The sequence below is a fragment of the Crinia signifera genome, chromosome 1 (assembly GCF_055691185.1).
Source record: "Crinia signifera chromosome 1, ASM5569118v1, whole genome shotgun sequence".
Taxonomy (NCBI): Eukaryota; Metazoa; Chordata; class Amphibia; order Anura; family Myobatrachidae; genus Crinia; species Crinia signifera.
Window position 1 is genome coordinate 180,422,353 of NC_139217.1, and position 14,789 is coordinate 180,437,141.

Genomic DNA, 14,789 nt, shown 5'->3' on the forward strand with positions numbered 1-14,789 from the left:
CGCCAGGCTTAATACATCTGCCCCAATATATCTGGTGATGTGCTGTTGCTCTGTTGACTACAGACATCAGAGTTGTACCTCCCCCAATCAAAGGAGATCTTTTCTGATGACCCCTGTCCAGCCTATGCAACCCAGCCTGTAATCACCACAATATAGAACTAATAATTATATACAGATGTGGATACAGTCACGCCCCTTTCAGGCAGATCCTGTGAGGCACTTGTATTTCTTTTTTTGGGGGGGGGGGGGGGGGGGGGGGGCTGTGATGTGACACTGATCTACCAGGAGACACTAAGGCCGGTTTCACACGCTCCGGCTCCTGCCGGACGGCGAAATCCCGCACAGCCAGGGAGCCGTGCCGCACACAGTAGTTTATCATGGAGGGGATGGCCACAGCCCAGCAGCCGTCCCTTCCAGTGGCGGGATCCGGCTGCAGCCGTGCGGCCGGGCCGTGGCCGTCCCGTGTGAATGGACACAACAGTGTCTATTCACAACTAATGTGTGCGGCACGGCTCCCTGGCCGTGCAGGATTTCACCGTCCGGCAGGAGCCAGAGTGTGTGAAACCGGCCTAAGTGAAGTAAAAAGTTTGGTGAGATTCTTTTCTGCGCAACCAAGCAGCAATTCCAGGTAAGGGCTTGGGGGAAACCCCACACCTCCAAAAAGAGATAGAATGTAACAGAATATAGGGTTGCCCTCCACCTCAGAAAAGCACTAGAAAAATGAACGTAACTCCCCTGTTTATTTGGACACAACCGGATTCGGATCTTCTGAGGTAGTGATCGTAGAATATGAAAAACAAAAAACACAGAAGAGCTTCGCCCTCGTGTAATACTGCTACTTCAAACAATACTGTGCAAACGTTTAGGTATTCAACATATAGTATGTTTGGATAATGTTATCGGGGATTCCCCCTCTCAAAACACTCACAATATTTTGGAAAATAGAAAAGCACATCAGACACAGTATAGATCCTTATTGTGTAGGGATATTCAAATGAAGTCGGGGATTCCCCCTTTCCAGGTACTCACTCTTTTGTAACTTGAATATAGCGTATCATATATGATGCTGGATCCTCTCCTTTCATCTAGTAACAGAATTCCACCACGGTAAGAGTAGAAAACAGATAAAAAATAACAAGCCCAAATCCGCTTGTTGACTTGGGAACTATGCACGGTAGCGGTAGCCGCTAGTTCTTTTCCCGCTACCTTGCATAGAAATCCTTCAATGAAATCCCATTTTGATTGTATTTTTTTCTATACAGGGGCTCTAATTGGATACCCATAAAAAACAAACTTGGTGTTTTATTGCATGTAATTGGATGCTTCCCATAGTATTCAGTTAGTACCGATTTTCTCCGACAGAAGGAAAATCCTCACACCCCCCCCCCCCCCTTTTTTTTTTCTCGTTCAAGTTTACATTTGACCTTTTACTTTAAAGTGCTGATTTTTCAACTGTCAGAAAGATCGGCACGGTCGGAAAAAACTCGGATCAGCGAATTACTCACCGATTTATGTGTATTGTATACTGTCAGTAATTGGCCACAATTGAATATGGAAAGTAATTATTTTTTTTCCCCTATTATCAGAGTGAAAGTATGCATTGTTTAAATGTATTTTCCTTTCATTTGAACCATTTGAGTATCAAGTGAATTTGTCAAAATAGGTATGAAAATTGCCAAGCAAACATTATTATCATAATGACCTGTAATGTATACCTTTGTATAGGAAATATAATCTTTTTTTTCACATTTTTTTTATTTGAATTTATATAACAAATGTGATCAACGCTATACTTTTTAGTGGATTTTTTGCACTCAAAGGGTGAATACTATATACTGTATTTTATTTCTTACTAATTCAATTTGCCTTTACACAAGTAGATAGACTATTCATACTGCAGCACTGTGGTATAACATTTGGTCCTTTTTTAAAGTTAGCCTAAACGAATGATGTATTACACTCTTTCACAAATCACCCCATCTATGCAAAGTTTTTATTTAGGACAGTATTAAGTATATCTTATAAGTATGTGAATAAAGCCTGGCTGGCTGACTGACTGACCCTATCTACCTATCTATAAAGTGTTTTTTATTTATTTTGTAATGTGTATTTATTATTCTTATTTAGTTTTCTTGCATTTTTGTTATCTTTTCGCAGGGAATGCAGCGTTCCACCAATGTTACGTATCAAGCTCACCATGTCAGCAGGAACAAGAGAGGACAAGTTGTCGGAACAAGATGTGGATTTCGTGGCTGCACTGTTTGGCTAACTGGTAGATCCCTATTTTTTTATATGTACTATTAAAATGTGATTATGAATAATTCTAGAAAAATTTGCATTTGCAGGAGTTGATGTGTAACTAAAGTAAAACTGCTGGCTCTACCAACTTTTGAAATTCAAGCAGCCATCTTATAGGACAGTGTAACCAACCCCTTGTCCTCATTCCAAGCGACCCAGCTGATGCACTGTTTATTACCAACTGTCACATTTTAAAAATCCACAGGCGTACCAGGCGATTTCAGCTATAATCACCAGGGATATGATCGCTCAGTGACTCTCCGGGACTGTGTTCCCCTGACCAGTGGCTTCCTCTGGCAGTGTCTCGTTTTTATCAGCGACCATCTCTGGTCGCTGATGAAAATGGGACACTGAGCAATATCAGAAAATTAAAAATTGCTCTATCAATAAGGCAAAAAATACACAAATCAATAAACACTTCCAGTTTATAGTAGCTTGAAAGTCCACTTTGTGGATCGATTTATTGAGTTTGTCCGGATTCTCATAAAAGATTTCCACTTTCGATGTTAACTCCCAATGGAGGGTACCGGAAAGGGAAGCACAACATAAAACTGCTGGTACTTTACTTTCTACACATAAATGTTTTTTATTTACAAGTGCACTTACAATTTTAAAAGGTTTTAAAGCCTATCTACCACTCGGTGGTACTGAAGAAAATCCAAACTCCTGGCTCATAAACAGCTGAGGATAACAGCCAAACAGGATAAGGTCCTTCCTAAGGTCCCCCAGGTAAGTTCCTCCATGCTTGGTCAATCCGTCTTAGCAGCCAGTCCAAAATGCAATGGCTTAACGCGTTTCAAACCATAAAGGGTTCTTCATCAAAAGTAATTTTATACTGCATCACTGTCTCATATTTATACATGGCACCTTATTGATGGAGCAATTTCTAGTTTTCTGATAACTTTGGTGGCCTTGGTGAGACCACTTTGCCCTCTCTGAGAGCAGCCAAGGTCAATTTACTGCACAGTGACCTAATCTATATTTGTAACACTGAGCAATATAACACTCAGCGATCATATTGCTCTGTTGTTTACGGCACTTTAGAAGTACTTGAGGACCAGGGTTGGGAACCACTGTTCTAGTAGTCTGAAATGCCTAATAACACAACATCCTCCTTACACTTCGCTCTAAATTCTAAGATGTCTTTTTAAATAAGGGAGTATACTTTTTAGAGTGGTACTGTATATGTACATAGTATGCAATAGGTACATAAACCAAATCACATTTAAAATATGTAGAATAAGGCTAAAGATTATTGGAAAGCTGAAATGGGGCTGACTGAATGATGCAGCTATGAACAAGGCATTTAGATCAAAATCAATGATTCCAGATACATCTTGATCAACATGTCAAGAAGTGAATCTTGACATATTGCTGACATGTCATTGAGGTTAATCACCTTTGGAGATAATGCTCATTACTTTGTAACTGCATATCTTTTATGTTACACCTGACTAATAATACACAAATAAACAAATAGTGTTTTTTTTGGTACTTGTTTAGTTTCACAGCGGCAGCTGTACGCTACACTATGTAGCGCACGCTACGCTATGTTTGAATCTTGGCAGCACGTCAACGGCTGCCGTACTCTAAGCTACGTAATTAGCTTAGTGCCGGCAGCAGCACTACGCTAAGATCAGCCCAACGGCTGCCTTACTTGTGTAGTTTCACGGCGGCAGCGTAAGCTAGGTTATCAGCATAGGCTGCTGCCGTGAAACTAAACAAGGAACTATCGTAGTGTTGCCGGGAACTGCATCTCTGTCCCCGGCAAGCCTAGTCAGCGCCTCTCACACCACTGGTGCCAGCATAATCCCCTCTTTGGCGGAGAGGTGATCATGCTGGACACGCGGGAGCGTCTAAGATGCTCCTGCAAGTATACCCTCCTGCATCTGAGTAGTTAATGCTCAGATGTATGATATGGTAGGTGTGAATGTGTTCCTGAAACACCCCCACTATCCACGGCAGACCGAAGCGTAGTGAGGGGATGCGTTATGCATTTTCCCGACCTTTTCATACCCCCCACTATCCACGTCGGCGTGGAGTAGATTTTATATAGTGTAGCGAGCCACTGAGCCCGAAGCGTGGCTTCGGGCTCGGTGGCTCGCTGCGCTCACCACACTATATCGAAATAAACTCCACGCCGACGTGGATAGTGGGGGTATAAAAAGGTCGGGAGGACGCATAGCGCGTCCGCTCGCCACGCTTCGGGCTGCCGTGTATAGTGGGGGTGTTTCAGGAACACATTCACACCTGCCATAGCATACATCTGAGCAATCACTACTCAGATGCAGGAGCCTATCATTGCAGGAGCATCTGAGACACTCCTGCGTGTCAAACAGATGGAGTGCCTCTCCCCCGGCGCCAGCATGAGTCGCTGACTAGGCTTGACAGGGACGCCGGGGACAGAGATGCAGTTCCCGGCAACAGTATGGTAGTTACTTGTGTAGTTTCACGGCGGCAGCCTACGCTGATAACGTAGCTTAGGCTGCCACCGTGAAAGTACACAAGTAAGGCAGCCAGGGATGCAACGCTACTTCTAACTTACTACGCTGGGCGCGGGAACACGTACCTGTTTTTTTACTAATTCATATTACGAGTCTCTATTCTTGCACTACTGTGTTCCAATTTTCCTGTTCTGACTGATTTTCAGGTCTGTCTGGTGCTGGAAAGACCACAGTCAGCATGGCACTGGAGGAGTATTTAGTGTGCCATCGCATACCTTGTTATACTTTAGATGGTGACAACATCCGTCATGGGCTCAGTAAAAACCTTGGTTTCACCCAGGAAGATCGAGAAGAAAACATCCGCCGCATTGCTGAAGTTGCCAAGCTGTTTGCTGATGCTGGCCTTGTATGCATTGCTAGTTTCATATCCCCTTATACCAAGGTACAAGTCTAGAGTCTCTCAAGTTATTGACTTTTACTCCTAATCATTCAATTGAATTTCTCACAGGGTGGACTGCAGGCATTTTAGAACTGCTACTGCACATATTTGCTATCCATACCTTACCTGCACAGTGTTTAGTCCCACTCTGGTGCCATTACATAAACCAGGCATGTCCAAACTGTGGCCCTCCAGCTGTTTTGAAACAACACATCCCAGCATGCCTTGCCATAGCATTAGCATTCCCTAATGGCAAAACTGTGGCAAGGCATGATGGGACTTGTAGTTTCACAACAGCTGGAGGGCCATAGTTTGGACATGCCTGACATAAACAGAAGATAGAGCTTGGGCATACTTTTACAATATGTAAGGATCTGCACATCTGTACCATAGTTTTGGTGCTTATGTAAAGTGCATCCGGAAAATTTTCACAGCGCTTCACTTTTTCCACATTTTGTTATGTTACAGCCTTATTCCAAAATGGAGTAAATTATTTTTTGGTACTTGTTTCCTAGCACGGCCACACCGATGTTGATCGAGTCGGTCGCATCGATCGCATCGCATGCGACCAAATCGCATGCGATGGTCCCGATTTTTACATTGATTGAAATGTGAATAGGGTCCCTGGGACCCTATTTTACATTGGATTCAATGTAAAAGTCTCCCCAGACCCCAATTTTAACCCCCTCAACGGCACCCCACGATTGACGCCAACCCGAAGCGTGGCGGTACGCGAGGGGCGGCGGTACGCGTCCTCCGACCTTTTCATACCCCTACTATCCACGTCGGCGTGAAGTTGAGAATATAAAGTGTGGCGAGCGCAGCGAGCCACCGACCCCGAAGTGTGGCGAGCGGACGTGTATAACTTCACAGGTATTCGGGCTTCGGGCTCGGTGGCTCACTGCGCTCGCCACACTTTATATTCTCAACTCCACACCGACGTGGATAGTAGGGGTATGAAAAGGTCGGAGGACGCGTACCGCCGCCGCTCGCCACGCTTCGGGTTGGCGTCAATCGTGGGGTGACGTTCACAATGGGGGGGGGCATATACAATGAGAAATGGGCCATATTGGCCCATTTCCCATTGTTACCTATGTAAAATGTGCTTAATCGCGTCCATCGCATCTTGTGCCATTATAATGGCACAAGACCGACGCGACGCGATTAAATATTTTAACATTGAACCCTATGGGAAAATCGGGTGCATCGCGTCGGTCGCGTCGCGTGCCATGTTAATGCACCCGACCGACGCGATGGACCCGATTTTGCCTTTGCCGGCAAAATGGACCTGATTTCAAAGGAAATCGGGTCCTTCGGGGGTAATCGTGTACCTTAAGTTAAGGTACACGATTACCCCCGATGGTGGCCGTGCTAGGAAACAAGTACCTATTTTTTTCCCCCTAAAATTCTAATACCCCATAATGATAACATAAAAAAAAAGTTTTGGTAGATTTGCAATTTATTACAGAAGTATTCACAACCTTTGCCATGAAGCTCAAAATTGAGCACAGGTGCAACCTTTTTCCACTCATCATCCTTGAGCTGTTCCTACAGTAGGGGTTCCCAAACTGTGAGCCGTGTCACAGAGGACTTGCAGGGGTGCCTCAAGTTTGTAGTCAAGAACCAAATTAAATTATGTATTGTCAATGAAGTAGGCAAGATCAGCGCTAGTGGCTTAAAATATATGGATAAAGTGAATCCTGTTCCTCACCACATAATTAGACCTAAGGACGACCAATAAGCACATTTTTTTTTTTTTTTAATTCTCAGTCACAAACGTTTGGCCCAGGGGTGTCATGAAAAATATTTTGATTCTCTAGGGTGCCATGATTCAAAAAAGTTTGGAAACCCCTGTCCTACAGCTTAATTGGAGTGAACCTGTGGTAAATTCAGTTGATTGGACATGATGTGAAAAGGCACACACCTGTCTATATAAGGTCCCACACAGTGCATGTCCGAGCACAAACCAAGCATGAAGTCAAAGGAGTGGTGTGTAGACCTCAAAAACAGGATTGTTTTGGCGCACAAATATGGGGAAGGGTACAGAAAAATGTCTGCTGCTTTGAAGATCCCAATGAGCACAGTTGCCTCAATCATTCATAAATGGAAGAAGTTTGGAACCACCAGGACTCTTCCTAGAGCTGGTCGGCCATCTAAACTGAGCGATCAGGGGAGAAGGGCCCTTATCTGGCTTCGGTCTGCCATGCAATGCGATTTTATAGGGTGCAATGCCATTAACTTAACTATACACTTCAATGAGGTTTTAGGCACCCCCCCACTATCCACGTCACCCCGAAGCGTTGGAGCGGCGGAAGGCGTCCTCCCGACCTTTTCATACCCCCACTATCCACATCGGCGTGGAGTTGATTTTAGATAGTGTGGCGAGCGCAGTGGATTACTTTACATGTATTACGCGCCCCCTTTACATGTATTATGCGTCCCTTACAGTTGTCATCTCCTCCGCCCACAAATATATAAAGCGGACAAGGGTCAGGAAGGTAAACGGCACCCCAGGAACCAATGACTTTAATGTGGCAGCACCACATGCATTCTTTCATCGATAGGCGCATCGGGTGCCCGTTAACTAAATTTTGCGTGACTGAAAGCAAATTGTGCTGCTGGAAAACAGAAACAGCCGCCTCCTCTGTCTTTGGCAAGGTGAATATGCTCACAGGTTTATCAGCCATCACTGTCACGTCGTTCGCGTTTTCTGCTCTCCTGGATGCAGCCATTAATGTCCGTTATTCAGCTCTGACTGAATCTGACAGGGACCGGGAACACTACGCAAGTTTAGAGTGACTACGCTATTTGCGCAGCCTACGCTTATTCTGAAAGCACAGCTACGCTAACTGCCAAATGTCCATACCATATTAACTATTGAGATCGCATTGCACGGCACTAAAACGGGTCGTGTGATGCGATTTCCCTACACTAGTGTACGTATGCTAATTGGGCGCCCTGCAAATACACAAGTACTGGAAACTCTTCCAGAAGGACAACCATCTCTGCAGAAATCAACCAATTATGTATGGTAGAGTGGCCATATGTAAGCCACATGGCAGCCCCCCTGGAGTTTACCAAAATGCACCCGAAGGACTCTCAGTCCATGTGAAACAAAATTCTCTGGTGTGATGAGAAAAAGAATGAACTCTTTGGCGTGAATGCCAGGTGTCATGTTTGGAGGAAATCAGGCACCGCCACCCTTGAATCCGATTGATCATATTTGAAAGATCTGAAAATGGCTGTGAGCTGATGCTTCCCATACAATCTGATAGAGCTTGAAAGGTTCTGCAAAGAAGAATGGGTGAAACTAGCCGAAGATAGGTGTGCCAAGCTTGTGGCATCATATTCAAAAAGACTTGGGGCTGTAATTGCGTCTAAAGGTGCATCAACAAAGTATTGAGCTCAATACTTATGTACATGTGATTTTCTTCGTTTTTATTTTAAAAAATTTTATATCAATTTGCAAACCTCTCCCAAAAACTGTTTCCATGTTCTCATCATTATGCTTTTTTTTTGTGTAGAATTTTGATGGGGGGAAAAAGTGAATTTATTCCGTTTTTGGAATAAGGCTGTAAAATAACAAAATGTGGAAAAAGTGAAGCATTGTGAACACTTTCTGGATGCACTGTATTACGCTGAATAAATAGTTCTTTGCAATGACAGAAATATCATTTTGTTTCCTAATCATGAAAGAGAGAAAGCTTCATCGTGGCAATATTAGGGAATAAAATGCATCCCCTCCTCTTTTTTTTTTATTTTTTTGTAGCTTTAAACACCATGGTTTGCGTTAGTGTCCAGGAGAAATTTACAAAGGTTGTATTTCTATTTAGGATGGGATGTTGCTATGGGCAACCAATCAGAATCAACTTCTTCTTTATTTAGCACCTTCTAGTAGAAAATCAATAGAATCTGATTGCTTTTCCATAGCAACATCCCATCTGAAACAGAGCTCCCATCTTAGTAAATTCCCCCTCCATGTCTTTTACCAAGCCGTTTAATCTAAACGGCTAAAATTAAGTAATTTGATTCATACCTCTGAGGTTAAGATCGACAACAGACAGAACGGAGTATGACCTGATACTATTTAGTCTTTTGTTTGACAGATAATTGTTACTATTATCTTGTATTGCCAAAAAGATGGATTTCACATAGTGGATCCTGGATTTAAATTTCTCTTCATAGCAGGTATTCCAGTATATAGTAAGGTGACCTCACTTGATACCTTGTTGATTGTGCTCCATCCAGGTGGCAAAGCTCTTGTTTAGCAGATGGAAGGAATACAGAGATTGGTGCACCATCAACAGGCTATCTGACCTACAGTATATGGGCAAAGCCTTGTCATTGTCACACAATTCTGTTTATTCTCAGCCAATTTAAAGGTTTTGGCCTCCTGAGTCTAGGTGTGTAATAAAATCATATAAATGCTGCTTACCAATGCTCCAACAAGCTGATACAGCAATAGCTTACTGTGCTTCCAAGAAAAACTGCTCGATCTGATTATAATATAATTTAATAACATAGATCAGAATAATTGTACATGCGAAGAGGCCAGTGATGTACGTAGCCCAACAGGCACCTTGATGCAAAATCTCATCCTCTAAACAAGATACATAGATGTAGGGGTAAAGAATACTTGAAATATAGAAATATGGGCGCTAGGAGGGTGTGGGGAAATGAACAAAGATTGATACTTCCCCTATTCACATTCGTCTGGGGTCTTCTCTCCTTATTCTTCGTCCCGTTTTGGAATATGGAAAGACAAGAAAAAGAGGGACAAATACCCTTGTGTAATCCTGTTTGGACTGGTATATTAATGACAGAGATCTTCTATATCTTATCAAGGTAGATATATAACGATAGAGTATGGGGTTTTTTTATCGCCCCCTTCCAAATACACTCACACAATGGTGATACTATGACAGCTTCTAATGTTAACTTTTACGTATAGACCAAAGAGATATGGGGGTTCTTATCTCCCCCTTCCAAATGCACTCACACAGTGGCAAAATATCAAGAAGCTTGTAACAAAATTCTTGTGTTAAAACCGGAACTTTATCCAAAAATAATGTGTTGGGGGTAGATCCCCCTCCCAGTTTACTCACTCAGAGCTGGAGTTCAGATCGCATGTAGTCTAAATCTTTCTCCCGATATCCAACGTCCTTGATAAAGATCCAGCCCGGATCGAAACGCGTTGGTGGACTATCCTCTCTGGAAAATTTAATTGCTTTGGATGCCTACTGGATGCTTTTTACCTAAAGGACGGGAACACCATAACTAAGGTGGTCAGGCACATTTGGGGCCCCATTTAGCCTGCCCACTTAATTCAACATCTTTAAGTTTACGATCAGTACCGGTCCAGGATAGGAAAAGTACTTCCAGAGGCTCTTTTTTTAATGTGTTCTGTTTTTGTCATAAAGTGGCACGTATATTAATTAAATAAAAAGGATAACTGTTTTATCATATACAGTATCCACTCAGTGTCATTCATTGGAAATAACAAATTCATTCACATTTTAATCAAGGACGTTGGACATCGGGAGAAAGATTTAGACTACATGCGATCTGAACTCCAGCTCTGAGTGAGTAAACTGGGAGGGGGATCTACCCCCAACACATTATTTTTGGATAAAGTTCCGGTTTTAACACAAGAATTTTGTTACAAGCTTCTTGATATTTTGCCACTGTGTGAGTGCATTTGGAAGGGGGAGATAAGAACCCCCATATCTCTTTGGTCTATACGTAAAAGTTAACATTAGAAGCTGTCATATTATCACCATTGTGTGAGTGTATTTGGAAGGGGGCGATAAAAAAAACCCCATACTCTATCGTTATATATCTACCTTGATAAGATATAGAAGATCTCTGTCATTAATATACCAGTCCAAACAGGATTACACGAGGGTATTTGTCCCTCTTTTTCTTGTCTTTCCATATTCCAAAACGGGACGAAGAATAAGGAGAGAAGACCCCAGACGAATGTGAATAGGGGAAGTATCAATCTTTGTTCATTTCCCCACACCCTCCTAGCGCCCATATTTCTATATTTCAAGTATTCTTTACCCCTACAAATTGCATAAAAAGTCCAGGTGGGCTTTTTTTCACTTGAATAAGAAATACAGGCAGCTCTGCGCAGATTGGTTTAGATCCCATCATCCCCTTTGTTCTAAGATACATAGATGTATTTTTCATCTGGCAAGGGGACCTTGATTCACTCACAGAATTTATGGCCTGTGCGCTGTATATTCTGGGGGCCATACTTGAACAGGGTCAAAATCAGTATGTATACCCGCGAAATGCAGGGGAACATCACACTCTGTTTCCTACCCCTCAAATTCCCCAGTATGCCGCACTACAAGCTATTGTGCCATTTGGCAAAAAAAATTGCTACATTCCTCTACGATTTGTTATGTATTGTATTAGAATCATTATAATACTTTGTTGCAATCTATACAGGCCTTTTTCTGATACATTGGTGCATCCTGAAGGCCATTCTCCTCCTCTTAAAGCAGTGAACACTCCCGGCTCACAGTAGGGCTACATACATCACTGGCATCTTCACAGGTCCAATTATTCTGATCTATATTATATCTAATTATATTGTACATTTAACTTGTTTTCCATATCTGCCAATAAATAACTTTTGCACCGATATATCTGCATACTGTATCTATCAGTACACCACATGCTACATCCACGTATCTCAGACTTTGGTATATGTGCAGCTCTGACACCCATAGGTGCCGACTAATGTTTTCTCATTAAACCCTCAAAGAGGGGAACCTTTCAAGCTAGCAGCCGCCACTTATAGGTAGCATTCACATCCATGTGCCGGTTACAGTTGATGATCCTTGATTTTCATCAATCACCATATTAATGACTTAATAATAAGGCTTCAGTTTCAATGATACAGTACCTAGCAGTCATCTATGCTCCATATTCATCTTTGCTTGTCATAATGCCGCTAGTATAGAGAATGTGAATTTAAAAAAAAAATTTGCATACTAACAACGCACTTCTCACGTTATCACCATGCCACTTAGCTCCACTCCCAAACCTATTTGTGGAAATTGATTATATTCACACAAATTTAATTGTGAGGAAACCAAAGGTTTCAGTGCAGTAAAGGAAACTACTTTAACTGGACCGATATATCACTCTTGTTTGTCTGGAAAGAACATATTGCCCTGCTTATTCAGTGTGTACCTGCAACTGCACGCTCCTGCAGGTATCATGTAAGGTCTTCAGGTTGAATGTGCTGCACAGCTAACCAGAAGATGTTGGGCCTGATTCAGAGCGGCTTGCTAGGCTGCGTACCTGCCTAGCGAGCGGGTGTCACCTTGACTAACGCCAACCCCCCCCCACCGCGTGAATCCCCTCGGTAGCATGCGAGGGGATGTGCTCACTAACACATCCACCCGCATGGTGTGCAGGAGACATCATTCAGTGGTCACACACTTTCGAATTCTCCTTAATTGCCTTCGGTAATAAAAGTCACTTTAAACTGACTTATTAAAGCCGCTGAACACCAAAGACTGGAACGCCATGGCTGCATTCTCAGGGGAACGCCCAGAGTTTTCATGCGGATGCCCATAAAAGACTGGGTGTTCCCCTTCCAGCCTCCCTCCCATATTGTGCGAACAGCTCGGCTCCTGTGATACTTGCTGAAGGCGTTCACACATGTGGTCTGAACATGCGCAAATACAGGAATCCGCAGACCACCCCACCATCGGAACAGGGCTAAATTCGGTCCGTTGTGTAAAGTGCCATGCTGCCAAATACAGCATGACATCCTGCATTCACTGTCATCCCCTGCATTGTGCAAGTGTGTATGCCCTTGCCAATTCATGGGCTCATCTGATTGGCTGAGAGTACACCTTGTTCTAGTGTGTACCCAGCCTTAAGAAATTGAAATATCTTGCTCCTACTTTATTTTTATATTTAGTTCTAGCATCATTTTGTTGGCTTTAGCATTTGTGTCTCAATGCAAGTGCATATAATTTAGTTATAATAGGAGAGAGAGAATGAATTCTGCTCCTCTCTGCAGTGAATAAGTACAGAGGAAGCAGCAGAGGGAGCTCTTGAGCATGTGTAGCCTCAGCAGGAGCTCCAGACTCTGTGTATGTATGCAGAATTCCCCGCTAGACCTAGTCTATTTTGACACTATTGACGCAGTAAAAATAGATTGAATTGAGACTCCCAATCCCCACCACTTTAGACAGAAGATTGGGCATGCAAAAACAATTTATTCTCCCCCATAGACTTATATTACACAGTTAGTAAGGTTGAAAACCTTCATAGTGATTTGTGATTTCAACATTGCAGGACCCATTTTGTGCAGAAAAGTTCCTGCACATGGTAGCTATTATCGGTACTTTGCGCATGATGGCATAGTCGCAACCGCACCTGAATAACCCCCAATTCCAATAAGGTCCTTTAGTGATTCTAGGTCCGTGATGGTGAACCTATGTCACACTTGTCACTCATGACACGCCAAGGCACTTTGACAGACGCAGACACAGGTCCGTCTGACCAAGAGGTGCGCAGAGTGAAAACCCGGAAGTGCGCAAGGGAAGTGGCTAAGCCAGCACGCATGCTGTGGTGCCAACGGGAAGGGGAAAGAGGGTGGCGTCACCTGTTCGCTGGAGGGAGCAGATGTGTGCGGAGCTAGCTCCCACTTTCCTATAGTCCACCCCTGCTGCTGTAGACAGGCCTGTGAAAGCGCCGGCTGAGTCCTGGCACCTGACCCGGAGGACCGACCGAGGCTACCAGAGGAGCTTTAGGCGAGGTGAGGACTGGGCTCCGGCGTCCTGCTGCTGTGGCAGCAGCCATTTTGAAAGGGAAGATCCTGCTCTTTCTGTCCAGGAGACCTACAGATTACCCTCCCTGGGACACCTTTCCCGCACATGGGCTCTGTTGAAAACTCTGCAGGCTCACACTATACAGTGCTTCTATTGGCACTGGTACAGATGGAGCCGGTATTATCTTTGCAGGGGCTGGCATTTCTACCCACAGCCGTTGGAAGGGGGTGCGCACACGAGACGTTTGGGCGCCTCGTTCTGACGGAGCTCCCCACGGGTCCCCGCCTCCTCGTTCCGACGCCTGCCCTCACCTCCCTGCACCCACCTCCTAACCCTGCCCGTCTCCCTGAAGCTGAAACGGGCAGAGTCCAGCCGCCCAGCAACGCACGTGTGTCCCATGTCTGATGGCTCTAACCAGCAGGGATGGTCTGGTGAGAGCCAGGCAACGAAAAGAGGGGCTCCATCTGTAGCTGCCTTTTTGACCGACACTGTATTAGTGCAGCCTTCTTAAATGATATCTTTCACATTGACTTTCATATGTATAATGGGCACCACAGTGTGTGGCACATGTATAAAGGAGCATCACGGTGTGTGGCATATGTATAATGGCTGCAAATACCAGCAAATTATTGATATTTCTTGAAGTGGCTCGAGGAAGGCTACACTTCTTTTTTTTTTTATGATTTTCGACACACCAAGGTGAAAAGGTTAGCCATCACTTTTCTAGTTGCAGATATTTGTAAGAAAGGCAACCATTCCATTATCCCTTTTTAGGTTTTTTATATTGCCATGTGTGGTTAGGATTCC

At 43.7% G+C, this 14,789-nt stretch overlaps 1 protein-coding gene across 1 annotated transcript in view; it reads left to right on the plus strand.

Annotated features, from left to right (window-relative positions):
- Positions 1-14,789, plus strand: part of PAPSS1 (3'-phosphoadenosine 5'-phosphosulfate synthase 1) — a 106,817-nt gene that overhangs the window by 15,757 nt on the left and 76,271 nt on the right. The window contains exons 2-3 of the mRNA XM_083178600.1: positions 2,158-2,272; positions 4,949-5,184. Coding sequence (XP_083034726.1) covers positions 2,158-2,272; positions 4,949-5,184 — 351 coding nt within the window. The remainder of the gene's footprint in view (positions 1-2,157; positions 2,273-4,948; positions 5,185-14,789) is intronic.